Here is a 20,887-nt window from a genome sequence, read left to right as displayed (position 1 = left end):
GTAGATTATTCATACATTTGCTGGTTAGGAATACAAATAGTGAAGTGTTGCTTTAAAAAAAAAAAGCACTGAAAGTCTTCTTCATAGTCCTTTAACCAACAGTAATGCAGTAATATGACATAGCTGAATTTGGCAAGGCACTAAAAGGTAAGTTCCTCTGCAGGGTAGAGTGGCAGTGAGAATTTAAGGGATGTTTGAATTGTTTTTCAAATTTTGCCTACAAATACTGATATTGTGCAATACTGAATACATTCAGTGCATGTGCAGTAGGCCTTACTTCGCTATAGGTGTGACTTCTGTGAAACTAAGGGGGGGATGTTTTTAGTAAGGTCTGCCGGATTTGATTTGAAAGGATTGTATTTTATTTGTAGAAGAGAAGAGGCAAATAATAATTTTCATTTTATTCCTTTGCTGCTTGGCTATACTTAAAGTTTTCATTAGTGTTGGAGCACTAGTAAGCACTTTTGATTGTTCTCTTTTTTAATCAAGTGTTATTATTATTCATACTTTTCTCCTCAGAAGAAGGGAATTGCCTTACCCTGAGAGCAGAGTTCATCTTGTCCCATGTAGCTATGTGCAGATCAGGTGTTGAGTCTAAGCCCCCTATTGCCAACTCTTTTCCTAGTCAGTGAAGAAAGACGAGTACTTCTGGAGTCATTTGTCCTGAAACCTGTCTCAGGATGCCAGGGATTTCACACTGAAAATATTTTCATTTGGTGGAGAGAGTTGAAATGATGATGTCTGTCTAGGTACCAAACCATGGCTAATAAAAGGAGGTGGGATGAACACTCTTGTGAGTGATAGTCAGTTCTTGGTGCCATGTCAGTGGGTTGGCAATGTATTTATGAAAAAGCAGTGTTTGACAGGATGGAGTGTGATACTGTGGGATGTCCTGTGGATTTACAGTCTCAATTTCCAATTTCAGGGGGGTGAACATTGCTATTATCAGGGAGAAATTCGAGGAAATCCTGTATCATTTGTTGCCTTGTCAACATGCCATGGATTACAGTAAGTCTGCTGGTTTGTTTTTACTGGCCTTTGCTTATTAGTCTTTTAAGCAAAATAAAGCTGTTTATAGTAAAATAAGTGCTATTTATTTTCCTATTAGTTTGTCACCAATACTAAGTGCTCAACAATCTTTAGAAAAAATGGGTTTAATTTGAACCTTGCAAAAGCCTTGTTTGTTTGTTTTCAGAACTAGCTGACAAAGCATGAAAATTTATTTTCCTTTTTTTTTTTTTAAACTGAGGACATCTGACAGTGGCCAGGTATTGTTTTAAGATAATTTGTTATAGTAATAGAAGAGTAAAAGTAGCTGAAAACATCCTATTCTACAAGAATAAAAAACACTGCTAGTATTGACGTGAACCATTGGGAAATTGTGTTCTGTTGAACACAATACAATGTATTTTATATTTCTTTTCTACTCTTTTTACAAAGGAAAGTATTGGTTTAGAGTTTCTCTTTTCCTATCCATTTTCTTCACAGAATGGCTGACCTTAAGCTGTGTGCATGGAGTAATACCTTTGATATAGTAAAATCTTGGAAGATCTGGAAGAAAGGATATAAAATGGTGCAATAATATTTTGTTTAAAGTACATCATTTTAGTGATAATATAATTAAAGTGTCTGTTATCTGAAGATCACATGGAGCTGTGTTGATTATACAGCTTTTGGACCTGTCTAGTTTTGGCACTATTGAAAGAAGCTAGTCAGGTTTTCCGAGCAACTGAGCAACTTCAGCGTCTGTTGAATCTGGGAATGATGGGATCTCAGCACTTTTGATACCGAGATCAGCTTGCAATGTTATGGCAGCAAGCGAGCCTGTGTGAAGATTACCTGAGCTTTGCCTTTTTCTGAGGAAGCAGGGCTTAGCTGATGGAAATCTTCTTCAGCTTACTATCTCCAACTATTCTGTAGTATTGGTATCAGCCATATAAGTACACACCTTTAAGTAGTGTCTTTCTTTTGTATTTGCATATTCTTTGTTAGGAAGAGGGACAATGCATGGAGAAGACTTGTCATCCTTGCACTTGGCTGATTTACGGCTGTATTGATCTTTTTTATGATCAAGGCTGAGCAGCTTAAGAAACATGAGTCCAGTTTCTGTATGGACAGCGAACCTAAAAATAGTAGCATGCTAATGCATCCTGAGCCACCCTGAGCATGGCTTCCATTAGCAATGATCCATTAGGTCTTGGCCCCTTCTAACTCCTAGGAGAAAAAGCAGAAAGGAAGGAGAGCCAGCATGTGTCCTTTCCTGTCCTCCTTTTGTGGATTTGTTCTTAAGACCAACTGACCCTCCTACTGCTCTGTATTCTTAAATTGCCTGATACACGAATTGGTCCTTTCTGACACAGTTACATGATGGAAGATGCATTTTCTTCCCCTGTATAATTCAGCTCTCCCTTGAGAGGTAGGGGGTTCCCCCCCCCCTCCCTTTTTCTGATACAGTAAAGTTTCAGCAGTTATCCTTCACGCAAGATGCAATATGAAGCTTACTAGAGCAGGCTGGTAATTCCAGCGTCCAGTATGAGAAAGTAGTGTTTTTCTGAGCTGTATTAAACTCACATTCTCTGACACTGCATCTCCATCATTACAACTAGCTCCTCCACAGTCGACTTCAAATGTTAAGTACTAGAAACTCACACCGACAATGAGAGCTCCTTCGCTCCAACCACAGTTTGGAGCGTCTCGCTGGAATAAGCGAAGCTGGGGAGAGTTTTCTTCTAATAAGATCTGCAGGGCAGGAGCTTTGCTTTCATGAATTTTAGGAAGTGCGTAAGACAGAACAGATGCTTTTAATAGAATAATAAGCTTCATATTCCCAAAGTTTATGCTAATCTCCTCTCTTACTTATTAGTACCCCTAGATCTTGTCCAGTAACAGCAGAATTCTTCATACATGTTGAGAAAATGTTGTGGTTTTTTAATCATAACTTATGAGTTCTTCTGTTGGTAATGTCTATATTGTAGCCTTCCTTTTATTAGTTAAATTAATCGCATGACTGGCTAACAGAATACTTAAAATTACAAATTTCTTCTCATAATGACTTTGCTGATGAAACATATATCTCTGCAACCTTAACTCTGAGCGAGCCATTTTGTTTGGATTTTTTTGTTTGTTTGTTTTTTGTGGGATATGCAGTAATCACAGTTTCCTATGAGTTAACACAAAAAACTTCGAATGCAAAACACTGCTTGCTGGGATATAAACAAGCTATATAGTCAGGCACGACTTGCAGTCCTGTTTCAAGGCGAATCACGGAGACACCCGGTTGGTCTATGATTTTGCTGCCCACTGGTGGTGAATATGAAAACTGCTGTTATTACTGCAAATTCGACTTCCACGACTACAAATTTGTTTGTTTGAAGAATAATACATAATCAAAATTCAGGTTTTTGAAATGGCCTGTATTTTGCTGTTGCCTTCTCTCTGACACATCCGTGGGTGTGTGATTTGTTTATGGAGCACTGGACCATTGAAGTTGGTTTGAAAAGAGCCATAAACACTTTGAGTGGGCAAGTCAGATCTGTAGGTCAGCAGTAACTACTATTCTTGTCACTGTTGAGTGACTTGATCAGAAGTCAGTGCTGCTGGGTGCGACAGTCGCATGAGAAGCCATTTGCTGTTAGTGCTTCGTCTTGCAGACTGTGCTTAAGTAAAATTGCAGTTAGAGGGAAGGAAGTTTTACCTGATTAAGAATTGCAGGATGTTCCCAAATCTCATCTTATTCCCAGACACAGAAGCTTCAGCAGGTGCTAGAATATTTATCTTAAGATGTGTAGACAGTATTTATTTCTAAAGAATAGACACAGGTAATTTGAAAGGTGAAACAGCTTTAAATTGTAGGTCACATTTGATGTATGTTAGGCAGCAACCCAAGCTACTTCTGTGAATGCTACACGGTTAACCCCATAAGTGAATGATCCTAAAAGAAGTATGCTCATCAATAGTTATAATGGTTTACAACCTTAATATATGCTTATATTTCTTAGTAGTGAGGAACAGAATGATGTTATGTTACTGACTACATCTGGTTCTGTGCAGAACCAAAAGCAATTTTGCTGATTAAAAAAAAAAAGCTGCATGAGAAAAAAGAAAAATATCTGGTCTTGTTTATAATTCTGGTGGAGTTTTTTTAATACCTAAAAGTTTGCTAAAGTGCAATCTAAATAAATAAATAATCTTGCTTTCATGCTGCTGTTGTATACTATGTGCCAAGTTTGAACTTACAGCTCATATTTATGGCCAAGCTTAAAGCCCTTAGTAGTGGCACTTTGAAAGGGACATGCTGATACAGCCTAATCCCAACCATGCATGCCACTGCAATAAAGGCAAAATTATTAAAAAAATATGCTGATCTGGTTGAAGATCAGAATGACAGTGATATAAGAAATGCCCTTTGGTTTTATGCTTTTATAGAGTAATGTCTGTATCAACGCTTTCTTTTAAGGTGCAATTCACCCACACTTGTGCATCCTGCATTATGTTAAAGACTAAACCTCAGTACCTTCTTTACCTAAGTAAACTTAAGGTAAAGTTTAGTAAAAACCGAAATAAACAGAAAACATCCTCACAGGAATGGCCCTTACCTTTGCTGTGCATTTGAGTGGTAATACAAAAACATCCAGTGTTACTGTCACAGGCTATCTTCACCCGTTTAGAGAGCCTTAACACTTCAGTTTGTTCTTCATTTAGAGTTGAACTGTGTGTTGGAGTTTAATATGAAAAATTGGTGATTGTGTGTGGACAAGAAAAGTGGCAGATTTTCTGAGATACATAGCAGTATGCGTATCATGAATGACCTTCAAATTTCTGTGGCTGAGGAGACTGTGCCATTAAGGAAGAGATCATGAGTACTTTGCCAGAACTATGGGTATGGCAGAAGGCTTGATCCTCTGTATCTTTTCACCACAACCCGTTGGAAGCCCGTCTGATGGGGTGTCTTATCTCCTTACCATGAACATCGTATAATGTCTGTATTGATATGATAGTGCATATAGCCATTATTGTTTCCTAGAAATATAAACTTAAACTATCTCAATTTAAAAAGACCATCTGTCATAACTATTATTGCTGAAATGCCCCAAAAAGCCCTGTACACCCAAAAGAGCCAGTTAAGCCCTTTGTACTTCTTTCTGAAGCGAAGAAACAAAAGATTGACTCAGAATGACATTCTGAAACGTTCCTGAAACTATTTTTAACTGCTTCCTTTTCTAAATACTTAGATTTTTAAAATATATGAACTTCTTAATCTTACTTCATGTTGCACTAGTATTTGTTTATTAAATCAGTATTTACATTTCATGCTTTTGACAGTGGGATGTTCTATGATGGAAATCATACTTACCTTATTGAGCCAGATGAAAACTACACTTCAGATGTAAGTAGAACTTACAGTAGCCCTGCTGTGTTGTTTGTTGAATACAGACATTTGTGGGTACAGGGTAGGCGTAAGGCCTACATGAGACCAAAGGGTCATCCTCTCATTCCCAACTCATTTACCTCATATGTGAGTTCCCATCACCACAGGCAAAAGTAGACCTCCAAAGATTGAGCAGTGGTATGTGTATATGTGTGTACTCCCTAACACTTGGATGTAGAGCAGTGCAGCACCAGAGGGTGATGAGGGTCCCTTGGAGCCAGGAGGAGAAGCCTGTGAGTGTCCTGTCCCCTTCTCTGGAAGTTCCTGCTCTGGATTCATTACATCCTTCTCCTTGTTCGGCCTCAACTCCAGTTCAGCAGCTCCTGTGACTCTCAGATGTTCCCTGGGCAGCTCTCTTAAGCTTAGCTTTAAGCATGCTCAGCCACTCCATTTGATGTACTCAGATGTTTCAAGTAAAATCTGATTAACTGTGGTGTTAACGATCACATGACAGTTGGGAAAAGGAGAAGAGTGTAGACTAATAGTGCCTTGCAACTTGCATGTTCATTAGTGTAGATGTTGGATGACAAGGACCTTTGGAACTGTGTAATGCTCATGAGATGGATTAGTTTATCCAGGTTTAATACATGCAATTATTTACTATTTCAGGATGACTTCCATTTCCACTCTGTTTACAAATCCAAGTTGTTTGAATTTCCTTCGGATGACCTGCCATCTGGTATGATTTTTTAATATTCGTGACTTACTAACTTGTTTTAGTCTAAGGCCAAATTTATTAATCGTATTTGATAGGTAATCTTCTGATAGCCTATTGTTTATTTGTATATCTTTTCTTTTTACTGATTAAATAAAAAAGCACTGAAAACAGAGAATCTGAAACACTGAAGGCACTGGGAAATAACCTGAAGCACTGAAAAAACCGTGAATCCGATGAATCAAACCTCTCCTAGACCTTCATGTTGTGATGTATGTTTCTCTTAGCAAGTTGTGCAGTCTATGGACTGCATTATAAGATAGTAGTTGTAGAAAGGAAAGGACTGAGGTGGCTTAAAGATGATGAAAATAAACCCCACATTGCCAGTGGCTGGTAACTCTTCATGGATTTTTCCTCTTTTGAGATAGAGGGTGAGTACTGAAGTGTGAGCATAAGACTGGGAGACAAGAACTTGCCAAATACAGTCAGCGTTCAGTGACTCTCTCATCCCCAGTCTGCTCAGCATCTTTCACAGTACTGGCTGTAGTGTGGGTTATGCATTTCAGTGCAAATGAGTTTGGAGGCAGACGTGATGTAAAGTGCTTGTAGTGATGAATCCCCACAAACAGTTATATTGTGTGTGGAGGGAGAAAAGGTTTTTATAAAAAACAAGTTTTTATCTGAGAAGTTGGCTTGTTAATTGAAGCTGAAATTGCAGTCTTTATGCCATATCCCCATTCTGTCAAGGATTTGCCAGCTTTACAGGTGCATTTTCCTACTCTACAAAATATATCCTAGATAAATAAAGCTGACCTTCATAGACACTGTCATTTTGGTAGAAACCACCTCTAGACTAATTTCTTCATGAGACTTACAGATGTCCAGTCATCTTGTTACAAACTGTTTGTCGTATGGTAACAGTTGGATCTGGGATCGTATGGTGCTGGGCACTGCACATAGATGGGTCCTTGTCTGGAGCACAGTGTGTGCAGGTTTGCTAGTTGTTAAGCGGAGTAGAATCATTCAGAGAGCTAATGAGAAAAAACAAGGGAAATTGCTAAATTGCTACAATTGGGTCACCTTGATTTCAGTTTCGAAGAATGAATCTTTCTGAGTCTAAAAAAAAAAAACATTATCCCAGCTTGGTGCATCATGTCCTCTGCTGGTGATTGCCCAGGCAAGCTGGAGAAGGTGTTGGGATGGAAGGGCAGCACAGAAGGCTCATGCAGTGCAGGACGTCAACATCTGTATTATGAAGCTTCATGTGTACACACACTTTACACACATACCGTGGTTACCCCCTGTACTTGTGAAGATGGTAGTGTAATGAGAACAATTTATTGAACATAAGGCCAAATAATAAAGTGCATCTTTCATCACGCTTTCTTAAGGATATGGCATTTGAGAGGCTGGAAATAATACAACCACTGCTGAGTTTAAAATGATTCTTCTGCCTCAGGTTGTTAAAGTAGGAGACTGCTAGAGCTGATACTTAGCAGGTATCTATCAGCTGTCTTGTAAGATTTCCTGATAGTGAATTTTTATGTTTTCCAGATTTTGGAATAAAGTTATTTTCTGCTTTTAAAATTATGAAAAGGAATTAATTGCAAGTATAATCCACCAGTTTCACCTCCACCAAAGCTTCTTGATTTTCAAAAAAACTGTCAAAATAGGACTTCAGTTTCTCCCCCCCGCCTTCATCCAGATATGTTTGTACAGTTTTGATTTTACTGTAGATAACAAGTAAATAGTTGCTGTCTTTGCTGTACAAAGTCCGGCCTGTGACATAATGGAAGATGTTGCCATTGGATTGAATTAGAATCCCAAGATTGTAGAAAAGTTTGAAAAGGAGATTTAATTGTGGAGTGCTAGTGGTCTTAATTATACAGATATTTGTAATGTGGCTAAGAGGTATAAGGTGCTAATCTTCTATTGCTTTATGTTTAGGATCCCATATATGAAGAAGTAAACTTTAACTCACCAATCTGCTCTCCCACATGACTGTAGTTGTTTTTGTAAAACTGTTTGGAAGGGTGTTTCTGAGGTTTGTAGTGAAAATTTTGGTAGATGTAATAGATTGTATTCTCAGTAGGAATCCCATGATTTTTCTTTCTCTGTGATTATTCGATTTATCTCTAAGTTATTGTCCATGCATTGCCATAGCTCCAGAGGATGAGAGCAGTCCTCACCACCTCCGCTTCCCCATCCCTGTGCCCACAGGAGCTCTGTCGTTCATCCCCCAACCTGCTGCACACCCTGCCAGACCTTCGCTCCTCATACATGCTGCCCTACCAGTGTCTCTGCTTGGCACTGCCTCTTCCCTACCAGGCTGGAGAGTGCTGACTGTTGTCTTGACTTTTCCTTTTTTTGTTTTCTTCAAACAATATTTGCAATTAATTGCTAATAATATCGTTGTGACTGATTTTTTTTTTAAAGTACTACAGCAGAATCATTATTATTAGTAGCAAGCGCGGTGCTAGCTTATGTCATCGGTATTTCTTATATTCCTTATTACTCTCACAATTTATCAATTTGCCTAGCATGACGAGATCTTCCTTGATGTCAAGATTTTCTTCTTATCTTTAAAAGAGTCTATGTGTAAGCTAAATTTTCCACTCAGCACTGCATTAGGAATGGACTGGTTGTATCATCAGCTTCAGTATTGACGTTAGAAAGGGAAAAAATCAAGTAATAGGGATTACTCTATATCAGTGATAGTAAAAGCACACACTATTATACCACAGTTCGATAGCAATGTACTTTTTACATTCTTTAGCTCCTTGGGTATTAAAAAAAAAAGAAGCTATTGCAGAAAAGAATAAATTGTACTGTACTTTGCAATGGTCTGAGGAGGTAATGAGGACTTCAAATAAGAAAAGCCTGGATGGATGACTTGGCGTGCTTAGAGCATTTGGCTTCATGATTTAGTAGACTGTATTTTTTCTCGCAGTCTGTATTGAGACGTATAGTGCCCTGGCATGGTCTTAGACAAAGCTGTGTTGTTGAAGGTGTTGTTTTTCAAATAATGCATAAAAGCTGTCCTTTTCTTTTGAGATCACTTGAATCCTCATTACACTTTTTCAAGGTAGTATGTTCTCATCAAAATTTCTGCTAGGCTTTCTCAGCAATCTACATTTCCTGTGATTTTGCTGGTCATGTTCTTTTTTGTGAGGGTCCCTGGCTGGAAATACACCCTGCGTGAATTCATCCAGCTTGTGAATTATAGCATAGTGTTAATGTGTGTTAATGTGTTAACATTAATGGCTGCATCATTCCCCTCTAGAGATGACTGACTTCCGATGGTGGGTAAAACGATTGCATTTGCTGGTAAAGTTATCTGAGACCCTATAAACATACTGTAAGTTATTATTTTATTGATTGAAAAGTTGTATTTTTACCAGTTTCATTAATGATGGTATAAAGCCTCAAATGACAGGTTGAGAGCCAGTTGTGTGGCACTAGAACACAGGCTAAATTAATCAAGATACATAAAGCATAATCAAAAACAAATTTGTAAAAACCAAGATTTAGTTTCTCGTCATTGCAAGCTCTAGAGACTGCAGGTCTTTAAGCAATAAATAGAGACCCTTGCATGTGATTTAATTTATTTTAGGTCCTTTTTGTAAAGAAAATTCTCAGTGCACTGATGTAATCATGAAAACATTTTTAAGCAAAGGGCCTATGATTGTCCAGGGCCCTTCATTAAAAGATACCTGCAAACTTCACATATCAAAATGACAGTATAATCCTCAAGATTTAGCCAAGACCATACCAGTTAGTCATGGTTTGCTTTCCTGGTTTGTCTTATCAGTAGCTAGCCACTACTAGCTACTACTTAAGATAAGCACTTACACCTGGTAATGTTTTGTCAGATGGGCAATTCAGCTTCGTGTTTTCATGATATGGCAGCCCTGTCAAATTCCTTTTGGCATTGTTTTTAATTCTGTTGTTTGAACCTCATGCAGAAATTGTGCAGTTGATGTATAGCAGGTGGAAGGTGGAGCTCTGAGAAACTTTCCTGCCTCACCAGCGAAACTGAACTGTTTAGGATTTTGTAAAACAAATGGAAGTTGTGTACAAAAGTACATGAACTGTAAGTCCCTCAATTCACACAGCTGCTATAGTACTGTCTACTTCCCTGCAGGATTGATAAAACCAGTCTGGAATACTGAAAGCAGTTTTCAATCCCTGGAGACTGAAAGGATATGCAAAGCTGGAGAAAGTACAAAGGAGGGGACAGAGGGAAAAGATATTACAAAATAAGCAACTGCAAACATTGAATTTATGTGTTTCAAAGAAAGATCTTGCGGTTATGTGAATAGTAAACATGTTTATACAAGATAAGGAAAGAGATTTCTGTTCTATAGAGAAAAGTGAGGCAGGGACTATGAATCTAAAATTAAAGACGGAAAAATACTTGGACATTTAAAAGGGTGAGAGCAAGTATTGTCTTCTGCTTCGTTTACAATGTGTACCTCTCCGTAAGCGGCTAGTAATAGATTTGGTGAAAGGTAGTTGGCAAAAGAATAAACTACTTGGTGCTTATGATCAGAGGTTTAAAAAATTAAAGATATAGTGGGATTAGCAGGGAGGAATACGCTATTGATAATGAACGCTGCCAAAATCTCATAAAGGCTTCTCCCAACTAACATTTTACTTTGTGAATATAATCATCTTAAAGAATTAATTCTGCCTTCCATGCTCTTCTTATTGACTTAGGTAGCTATTGTGAGAGCTCTGTGAATGTCTGCTGAATTCCTGAAAATGTGATTCACTCCATGGAAGCACTGTGCTAATAATATTACATGCCCAGTGTTGGTGAAGTTTTGGTGTAGAACATCTGCTGTGCTTTCTGAAGTGTGACACCCACAGATCATCTGTTTCAGCAGACCCAGATTATCACTAGTAGAGTTTTTAATAAGAACCCTGTTTCTGGGAAGCATCTGTAACGTTGCCTCCTTTGTAGCTGGAAACTTGAAAAAAGGAGTTGTTACTGCATCTAATGTGCAGAAGGATGCCACACTACTGTCATTCTGCATCAGGGTCACTAATTGTTGGGCTATATTCTTGTAGTCATTCAGTGTATTTGCCTGTGTTTTCTGCTTAGAATTCTGGCAAATGAATACTACATCACAGAAGTTTGTTGTAAAGCCAAGACATAAAAGAAGTAAAAGGCAGGTATGTGCCAGTATCCTTGTTTATATGTAATATACCATCAAGTTTGTTTTGTGTCTGCTGAATTAATTTGTCCAGATGGAGTCCTGCTGCCACTGCTGATGTGGTATGAGGTCTCTATCAGTACAGCTATTACAAAAAGAGATATCTAACATTGACAAAACATTGTTGGGTTCTCTTGGACATTGCCTACCTGAAGAGTTATAAAATTGTTAAACACTGCAAAATTGTAAATGAAAAAGTAGCTAAAATATTTTCTTTCATTCTGAGTATAGAGTTTTATCAGAAACTCACAATTAATGAAACATTTACAGTATTTGTTTATGTTGCAATGGTCACAAGTAGCTACTTCATCTCACTTGACTTTGATTTAAAATAAATATTCCAAACTGAGAGTTCATTCCCTGTTTATTAAAGTGGGGGAGCCACTAAGTGCAAATGTTTGTTTGTATCCTGGAAAGATAGCAGCAGTTCTTTGCATTTTAGGAATAGAGCTCAGATAGTAGTACAGGTAAAGACAGAGCAGGGTCAGGGGGACTGAGCAGTGCAGGCAAAAATGAAATATTGAAAGCAGAGGGAGAGAAAGGTGACTTCAACATCTCTAACTAATGCAAGCCTCTCAGAGGCAAAAGAGAAGTGAGAAGGATGCTGAAGAAATTTCAGAAGTCATTCTTGAGCGTCTTACTTTATATCAGATGGTTTACTACCTTTCTGTAACCTAGCCATTACTCTGCATTTTGAAATCATAATGATGTAATAACTGTCCTGGAAAATCCAGGAAAACAAGGAAACTGTGAAGAAGCTCAGTCATAAACGTTTCTAAATGCAAAGCAAGAATAACATGGAGGTGAGTACTGCATTCACTGTGTGAATCGAACAGTGTGCAAATAAATAACAGAATTGTTTCAGAGATTTTTCATAAAGAATGCAGGAGGGATCCCTTTCTCCATGAAAGAAAAAGTTTATCACTGACACAAGCCATATTTAGAGACGTAGGCCCCACTGAGGATTCTCTTTCTTTAAAAAAAACTAAATTTGGGATTAGATGGGTTGAAAGGCTCTATCTGATTGTTTAAGGTCATATAAATGTCCTGATGGAGGTGAAAGGTTTGTAAAATGATGCAACTAAGCACCAGAAGTTTCATCAGTATCTGAGACCAGAATTAAGATAATAGGAAAAATGTATGCGTGAGAAGTTTGGTTTCTGAAGCCATTTCTAGCTACCAGTTGCACTTTCTCTGTACTGTGTTAGATGTTCTTACAGTTGTACTCTCTCCGTAGGTTCGTCAGATTCCACGTAAAGTTGAAGAGGAGACAAAATACATTGAGTTAATGATTGTAAATGATCATCTAATGGTAAGACTGACACACTTCAACATCCTATAATTATTAACATCAAATTGTCTTACTTGGTCCATAAAGGATAACAATGAAGAACAATATATGGCCAGAATAAATTCAGCATGCCCTTAAGAGAAGAGATTATGGTCTCATTAACCACTGATGAAGTTGCTTCTGAATTTTGGCAAGGTAGTTTCACCAGGAATGTAACCAGACCTGAGCATCAGAAAGAAGGGTTATAAATTAAAGCTTTGTGTCATAAAATAACTAATGTCAGTGTGACTTAAGCTGATGATTTTCTTTCTGGCTTTCTTGAGCACTTATCTTAGTTATAGCCACTAAGCAATCAATAATGCAGTTATTGCAGTTGTGCAGCAGCTGTTGACAATGGAGAGATTAATAGTGACTAGATTTTTTTGATCTGACCAAATCAATATAGAGAAAATTATTTTGTTAAGCTTGTGTACTTTCTTTGTGAGAAAATAAATAGGCTCTTTCATGTAGTGGAAAGAGACATAATAAAGATTAATGTATTGAAGAAAAACCAGGCTCATTCAAGTGCAAAAAGGCACAGATTTATGTCGGTGGAGATAGTTAATAATGAATGAAAGCAATATCAAAGGAAATGGTGAATTCTCCATCGCTTGCAGTCTACAAATCCAGACAGTGTATTTGTGGAAGATGTTGTAGTGTCAAACACAAACAATAGGATTCGATCTTTAAGTAACTGGATAAAGTTCAGAGACTGGTGGTGCCCCTCCAACAGGTGACATTAGTTGATTTTATGGTCCTTTATGGCTTTAAAATCAAAATGTATCTGTACATTTTACCTATCCGTTCTGTAATGTGCAGCTTCTCTCAAGCAATACCAAATTGGCAAAAACAGACATCAGAGTGTAAAGGGAATGTGCCACTGTCCTTGGACAGCATACTCCTCTGTCAGCTTAGTTTGGTGAGCATAGCAATAAATCCTTGGATTAAAATGGACAATACTGGATGCAGAATTCCCTAAATTGATGTCATTGTGTTTGATTCTGAAGACCTGAAGCCACAACTTTCTCCTTGGGACCTTACCTGTCTAGGCTGATTCTCCCCCAAGGACGATGTTTCCTAATTTTGGTTAATTAGAGCTACTGCAAGAGTCAGTCCACTTAGGAGTTTATTCTCTGAAGCAAATGCCAGTGAACATCCGTGGTCAAAGAAGCCGAATAATTTCCACCTGGGAGAAGGAAGTGTCATATGCTCTGGGCTAGTGGCCCCACAGCCTGGGCTAGTGTGTGTGTGTGTATTTGGATTACTCTCTGTGCATGTAGTAGCTGCGGCACTCCAGATGAACTCGGCGTGGAGCTGACAACGTGCAGAGTCAGAGCCTTTTCACCGTTCAGCCTCCCCAGGTGCTCCCAGAGGGAGCCATGAACCTGGTGCTTCTTCCTCTGGTCTGTGGAGCCAGCTGCATCCCACCAGCCTGCCCGGCCGCTTGTTGCTGCGAGGGGTGCGCTGCCCTCCTGTCTGCCCTCTCAGCTGCTCCTCCAAACCATTGCTTCCAGTCATGGAATAAAGCTTCTAAAGCCCCAACATTGAAATAGGCTTATAAATGAGTATACCAAAAACATTTCTGTAGGATACTTAGAGAGGCTGGAGGCTTAAAGTTTGAGCTTTAAACTCTATTTAGTTGCAGATAGAGACTTGAGTAGTATACTTATTTCCCTTCATTCATGTGCTTCATTTTCCATTTATTTTGTGGCTTTTTCATTTCATCCTTTCTACCATTTTTAGCTTCTCCTTTTTTAGTAAGTGTAACTTCCTCATTTTTGGTGGTTTTTCCCCCATTCCTGCTTGAAAGCATGCCTTTCCCCCTCCCTAGCTGCTGGGCACTTCTTGCCCACTAAAAGATCCTAACTTCCAGAAAATATGGACAACTTTCACTGCAAAATCACGCGTCATGGGACAGAAGATGGTTAAACATTTCTGAAAATCTTGTCCCTTTTGTCCTAAATTATTCTAAGATACGTGTGACTTTCATACCCATGGTGCTCATTTATAAGTGTTTTGTCTGCAAATAGGAGTACCTGGAGAGCTATCTTCAGTGTCATCTTTATACCATTGTATTACAGATTTCACCTTTACTAGGTGCTATTGCAGTTTGATTGCTAAAGTGATTTGAACCATTTACTGTGGCATTATGGAGTGTAAAATCGTACATGAAGAAATCCAGAAGACAGCTTAAGAGAGAGAACTGGAAAAAATAGAAAGTCTGATAGATTAAAACATGGATGCAGGCACTCTTGGGGTAACACCTCTAAAGAAATCTCAACTGTGGAAGTTGTGTTGCTAATTTCTGTATTGACATTTGGAAAAATTGCCAGTAATAAAGATAATGAAGAGAGTAACAATATGTTCCTGTTTCTATAGCATTTTTCAGTAAAGACCTTAGAGTACTTTCCAAATGGGAATTAATAGATCCTCACAACAGCTGTTGTAAAGTATATCAGTAATGTGCATTTCTGAGCAATTTTCTACTATTGCTTATTAAGATTCCATTCAGCACAGGAGACCAAACCTTGCATGGGGGTTTTACTGTTGATGTGGTTGCTTTTTACTTAGTGCTTTTTTGGAAGTGGAGCTTATTTTTCTGAAGTCTGTATATGTAACCTGTCTGTGCTTGTTTCACAGTGTAAAAAGCATCGTTTGTCAGTTGGCCATACAAACAGCTATGCTAAATCGGTTGTGAACATGGCAGATTTAGTAAGTATCACTCAACTAAATGTTCTTTTACGTGTGAGATGAGTCATATGATTCTCTTACCGATAGATACAGGAGTTATCAGTTCATGGTATACCGAATAATAACATATGTGAAGATGACAAATTTTCATCTAGAGCTACAGGCAGCCACCTATAAAGCCTTTGTGTAATGCATTAGAGATTTTTTGTGGCTTCAAACATTTAAGTATCCTGCTGGATCAATCCCTTGAGCCTGAGTTTTTTTAAAGAGCATTTTAGATATGACAATTTTTAACACAGGGTCCCTATGTTGAAACCCAAAAGACAATCTGAAATTAGAGTGCACTAAAATTTCTCCAGAAAAGGAACATTTGAGTAAATGAATTAAAATAGGGACATACAGGTGTATTATGAGAATTATATTTGTGGCACTAAGTCAGATGAGCTCCTGGCTTTTGTACCTCACCCCAGAAAGGTCTTACTAGAAAAAGAAAAAATGCAGTTCCCACTCTTGAAACTATTTGATGTGGAGTATTAACTCCCAGCATTGAAAGGATGGCTCTTTTTTCATGATTCGGCCAGCATGAGGTTAAACGCTCCTGTAGAGATGTAGAACAGTGAAAACTGGTAATTTTTCAAAAATCCCATCTCCCTTCTAGGCTGATTGAAGAATTAGGCCTAAAATTTAGATTTTTACTTTGTTTTCATGTTTGTTTGTTGGTTTTAAGTGAGATAAAATCACCTGGGAGAACCTAAAGTGTGCTAGAACAAGCTAAATATTTAGTTACGTAAAAATGCAAGCTGTTACAAAAAAGGGGTAAAACTCACCGTTACTCTATTTGACGTAATATATTTGTTCATTCTGTTAATGTACTAGATATATAAAGAACAACTTAACACCAGGATAGTATTGGTTGCCATGGAAACCTGGGCTACTGATAACAAGTTCACCATATCTGAAAACCCCTTGGTGACCCTACGTGAGTTTATGAAATATAGGAGGGATTTTATCAGAGAGAAAAGTGACGCAGTTCACCTTTTTTCGTACGTAACCTCGTGTGATGTTTTATTACTGTTTTTTTTTTTTTCTTTCCTTGGGGGTTGCTTATCACAAGTGACTGATGCATCTCCTTTCTGTTGTGTGTGTAATCCACAATAATTCAGAAAGTAATGTTTCTGATGGGGAGGTGGGAAGAAGTTAATGCACAAACTGCCTGCCAGTGCAACTAGAGGTTTGACTCTCATTTTATTTTTAACATACTAAGCCCAAGCTGCATGCGCTGTAATCCTTGGTTATTCTATGCAATTACCTACTCTGCAAGCACAGCTGCTTGGAAGGTGATGCATGGTTCCACGTCGGAGGTTAGCTTTTTTGGCAGTGGAGCACAGACAGCCCTGCTGTATTATTTAAAAGCAGAACATTGGTATTGAAACCAGTGAGGTTTCCTGCTTAAAAAGCATTATGGCCTGCTTTGTTGAATGACTTGCATGCTGCAGGATTACTGAAGTGTTTCACATTGTTGAAACAGTTTGTCCTGCAGAGAGACGTGTGCTGTAAGGCGAATAAGCTGGGAGGAATGTTCTTCTCTCTAAATCTCTTAGTTGTTTTGGAAATAAGATTGATATAACACAACATACCTACAAAAATAGAGGAAAGGATCATGGCTGAGACTTTTGATCCACGCAAGACAGGCCAGATGAATTGCTCTATTTGAGTCCTTATCCCTCTCTACTGACTGTTGTAGGAGCCTATATGAATAAACTTAACCTAGACAACTCACTTTCACATGACTCTGGTAGGGTGCCAGGGTACCCAACCCCAGTATCCACCCTGTCAGAATTTTTGCATATGCTTAATTACTGTCATTGTCTTCTGCTATGAGAAGAGCTAGTAAGATCTGCAAGTGGTGCTTGCAGATTTTGTTTTCTCTGTGTCTCAGTTCTTCATTTGTAGAATGGGAATCGAGTTTTCTCACATCCTTCATGTGTCTTTTCTGGTGATATTGTACAGTCTTTGGGGAAGGTCTTGTTCTTACGAACATTTGTGGATTGTCTGGGACAAAGAGGGTCCCATTTGCCCTGTGACTGGGACTCTGCATACCAGTGTAATGCTAATTCCAGTGCTGTCTGTAACACCACCACTGATGTTTGAGCTATTGAATTCATAGTCTGTTTAGAAATACCAGTTTCTGAAATCATGTTTGTGAGTGAGATACAGCTAAGTTGGGATGTGAGGTTGGCTGGTGTGATGGTACGCTGCCGCCTTCAGCACAGTTAGCCCATTGTATTGTTTCTTGAGGTTTTTCTGTTTTGCTTTGAAAATAACAATTTTCCACAGCTTGGATGGATCAGTACTCTGAAGTGGAGCAGAGTATATTTTGTCTTCAGTAACTGGCAGTCATTTATGCTGATGTGGTCAGCACCAAAGGGATGATTAGATTTAAGCTCCTAGTGCATCTGTCCCCTGGGTGAGATCAGATGCAGTTCCAGGGAGTTTTAACCTACCTCTGCCTCAGGGAGCCACTAAGGCATCTCCCTTTGAGTTTTGCCACATCAGCATTGCCCAACTAGACACGTCATTCTACTAGAACCCCATGCATTGGCAGCGTGGTGGCCTCTCCTGCGCTCTGTCTGTAGCACGTGCCAGTGGAAGTTGCTTGCTGCGGAAGTATGTCAATGAACAAAAGGCTGGTAAGATTTTGGCAAAATAGTCCCCTTCTTCTTATGCTTTCTTATATTAGGTAGTCTGAGGTGTAGCTTTTCTGGAGATAGTTTTTATGTGAGGTTTGTGAGTGGTTATATGTTTTTCCCATTTTGTTTTTGCATAGTTTGCAGCGTAGTGGTGGCAGCCAGCATTTGCAAATGTTTCTCATTTGGAAGTCAGAAGGGTAAATACTGGGATGTATAGGTGCAAAACTCACAGGCTGAGCACGGTAAACTTACTTTTCCTTTTTTCTTAAAGGGGGAGTCGATTTCAGAGCAGTCGGAGTGGTGTAGCCCACACGGGTGGAATCTGCTCCTTGCTTAAAGGCGGAGGTGTGAATGAGGTAGGTGGAGATACTGATATGAGCAAAAAGTGGTGGAAATTTATCTGCACAGAATTTATCACTGCAGACATGTTCCTCAAAATATCTTGCTGCTGCTTTGCTGTTGCAGAGTTTTAGGTGCTGCTCTGTAGAAGGGATGTCTCAATGAAGAGTGATGAGTGAATAAAATCAGATATGGATTCAAATATACTTTTCAGCAGATTCTTTAATATCCCATCGTTCATGCTTGCAGCCACAATGGCAAAAAAGAAAAAGACTTTGTCTTACTCAACTTGTCCATAAGCCAGCATTTAGTTTTCCTCACTTGTCCATTATCTACCTTCTCTGAAGTAAGAACTCTTGACACTGTGCATCTGATTTTGGCTTTCATTACCTTGAAATGAGAAAAACTTCACTTGTCTCTGAGATACCTGTATGTAACTGATTACTCTTCCTACTTTGCTTGTTTCTTTCAGTTTGGAAAGCCAGACTTAATGGCAGTTACCCTGGCACAGACCTTGGCCCAAAACATTGGCATTTTCTCAGACAGAAGAAAACTTCTAAGTGGTAAGGTTGTTTGCTTTTTCACTCTGTCTCAAGAGAAAGTCTTAAAAGGTGGAGGATCTTATCAGTGTCTCTCTGATATGTATTTTTTCCCCACGTGTCTAACAATGTTGAAATATTTTTACTTTTTCTGTAATAACATGAGGAGAGATTGACAGATCATTGATTTTCCTCTATTTACATGCTGTGATATCCCCCTGCCCATGACTGCTGCAGCACTGGTGTCACCATTTCATTAAATCATAAAGGTGTATGCCACTTCCATTCATTTCAGGGAGACCAGTGTCGCACCCACAGACTGAATGGCTGCCATCTTACGGCACAAAAGTAGACACATACATTATTAGACCTGGGGATGATGAGAAGCCACCTCAATCCTGTTATGCCAGGGCGGTTTTGACAACATAGCTTTTTCCCTGTTTGCCTTGATTGAATTCCTCTTGTAGATTACCCAAGTCTCCTGTATGTGCCACCCTACTACCATTTATCTGCTGTAACCTTGGTATTGAACTTCTTGGTAACCCCTATTTACCTGCAATGCCTTAATTCAGATCTCCACCCCTGACAAGCACCTCACCCTCCCTGCTTCCATGTTATATGAAGTCCCAGCAGATAGAGACCAATGGATGATATAATAATAGTATAGTTTTGAAACAATTTCGATGATGGAGTGCTTAGGTTAGTGGGTCATGTGTACTTATGTGACTTACAGTTAAAAAAAATAAATTACTATATTGAGTAATAGAACTCCACTTAGGCGAATTTTGTTTCCAGGCATTGTAAAAACAGTATATAGTGTGGAGATACATCTGCATGTAAAGGTTTTTGCAGTTTACGTAATTTTATTTTGAAAAATATTCAGAAGTGTAGGACGGATGCTCTATGGTACTGACATGTTCAGTATACGTTTTCCAGCAGCATATTATTAACCTGATACACGGGCAAGGTAAAAGTGAAAGTGATAATAGTGGTGATTCCCTTTCTTTTGGCTGAGCAGAGTGGTAGGACGCGGTTTTGGTGGGGAGGGAGGAGAATGCAACTGTTGGGCAGAGCCTTTTTTCCTTTTTAATTGTACTTTTAAAATGGAAGCAATAAAACTGATGTTCATTGTATGATGTTCATTGTACAGTAAGGCAAACTGCAGAAAGAGAAAGATGAAAGTATGCGTGCAAAGCATATGTGCAAAAGTAAACATATGTACAGAAATAGAGACAAGTCACAGTTTTGAAAGGGGAGGGCTGAGACCAGAGCAAAGCGGTCCTGGGGAAGCCCTTTGCCTGCTGGGGACTCATGTGGGGAAGGGAGGGAGAGCGGAGGAAGAAGCTTCTAGATCCTGCTGTACTGGCTTGTGTTTACAGACCGTTCTATGCATTGTTGTGTGCATTATTGTTTGGAGTTTTTTTCAAGCGAAGATTTCCCCAGTCACATTAGCATAGTAGTAGAAGACAACTGAAAAATTAGAAGAAGGGTTAAAATGATTAATTTTTTTTACTCTGAAAATTCGGGAATCAAGTATCATGCCATGGGAGAAGGCAGGAGAGCTGACTCATGTTTTGCAAGTGCTGGAGGCTGACATTGCAGTTTCTCCTAACTTCGCTTTAAGGGGAAAGGAAAGAAAAACAGGACACATTTCCAATGCTCAGGGTTGCATAGAGTCATGTATAGTTTTTGAAAGAAGGTTTTTCATTGTGCATTGATACACTTAAACTAAGGTTTGCAATAAACTGGAGAATTCTTCTTTTCAATTTGTGTTTAAATATGAAATGGAATTAACTACAGTGTGTTTTTTGTGATAAGAAATGTATTACTTTGGACTCAAAAGACTCAGGTTGTGAAATTTTTTTATTTTTGTTGCCAGGTGAATGTAAGTGTGAGGACACATGGTCTGGATGCATAATGGGAGACACGGGGTAAGGTGTTTCACTAGACAAAAGTCATGTCCTTCATACAATGACATAAACGAAATGTGTGAAAA

At 38.7% G+C, this 20,887-nt stretch overlaps 1 protein-coding gene across 1 annotated transcript in view; it reads left to right on the top strand.

Annotated features, from left to right (window-relative positions):
• The window catches only part of ADAM22 (ADAM metallopeptidase domain 22), a gene marked incomplete at its 5' end in the record, with an annotated part of 73,083 nt that overhangs the window by 13,015 nt on the left and 39,181 nt on the right, over positions 1-20,887 (top strand). The window contains 10 exons of the mRNA XM_010288116.1: positions 926-1,008; positions 5,323-5,386; positions 6,038-6,107; positions 11,191-11,261; positions 12,540-12,614; positions 15,273-15,344; positions 16,200-16,366; positions 18,285-18,369; positions 18,825-18,915; positions 20,771-20,822. Coding sequence (XP_010286418.1) covers positions 926-1,008; positions 5,323-5,386; positions 6,038-6,107; positions 11,191-11,261; positions 12,540-12,614; positions 15,273-15,344; positions 16,200-16,366; positions 18,285-18,369; positions 18,825-18,915; positions 20,771-20,822 — 830 coding nt within the window. The remainder of the gene's footprint in view (positions 1-925; positions 1,009-5,322; positions 5,387-6,037; positions 6,108-11,190; positions 11,262-12,539; positions 12,615-15,272; positions 15,345-16,199; positions 16,367-18,284; positions 18,370-18,824; positions 18,916-20,770; positions 20,823-20,887) is intronic.

The sequence above is a fragment of the Phaethon lepturus genome, unplaced genomic scaffold (genome assembly GCF_000687285.1).
Source record: "Phaethon lepturus isolate BGI_N335 unplaced genomic scaffold, ASM68728v1 scaffold11145, whole genome shotgun sequence".
Taxonomy (NCBI): domain Eukaryota; kingdom Metazoa; phylum Chordata; class Aves; order Phaethontiformes; family Phaethontidae; genus Phaethon; species Phaethon lepturus.
Note: the sequence above shows the minus strand (reverse complement) of the source record. Positions and strands in the feature narration are given on the sequence as shown.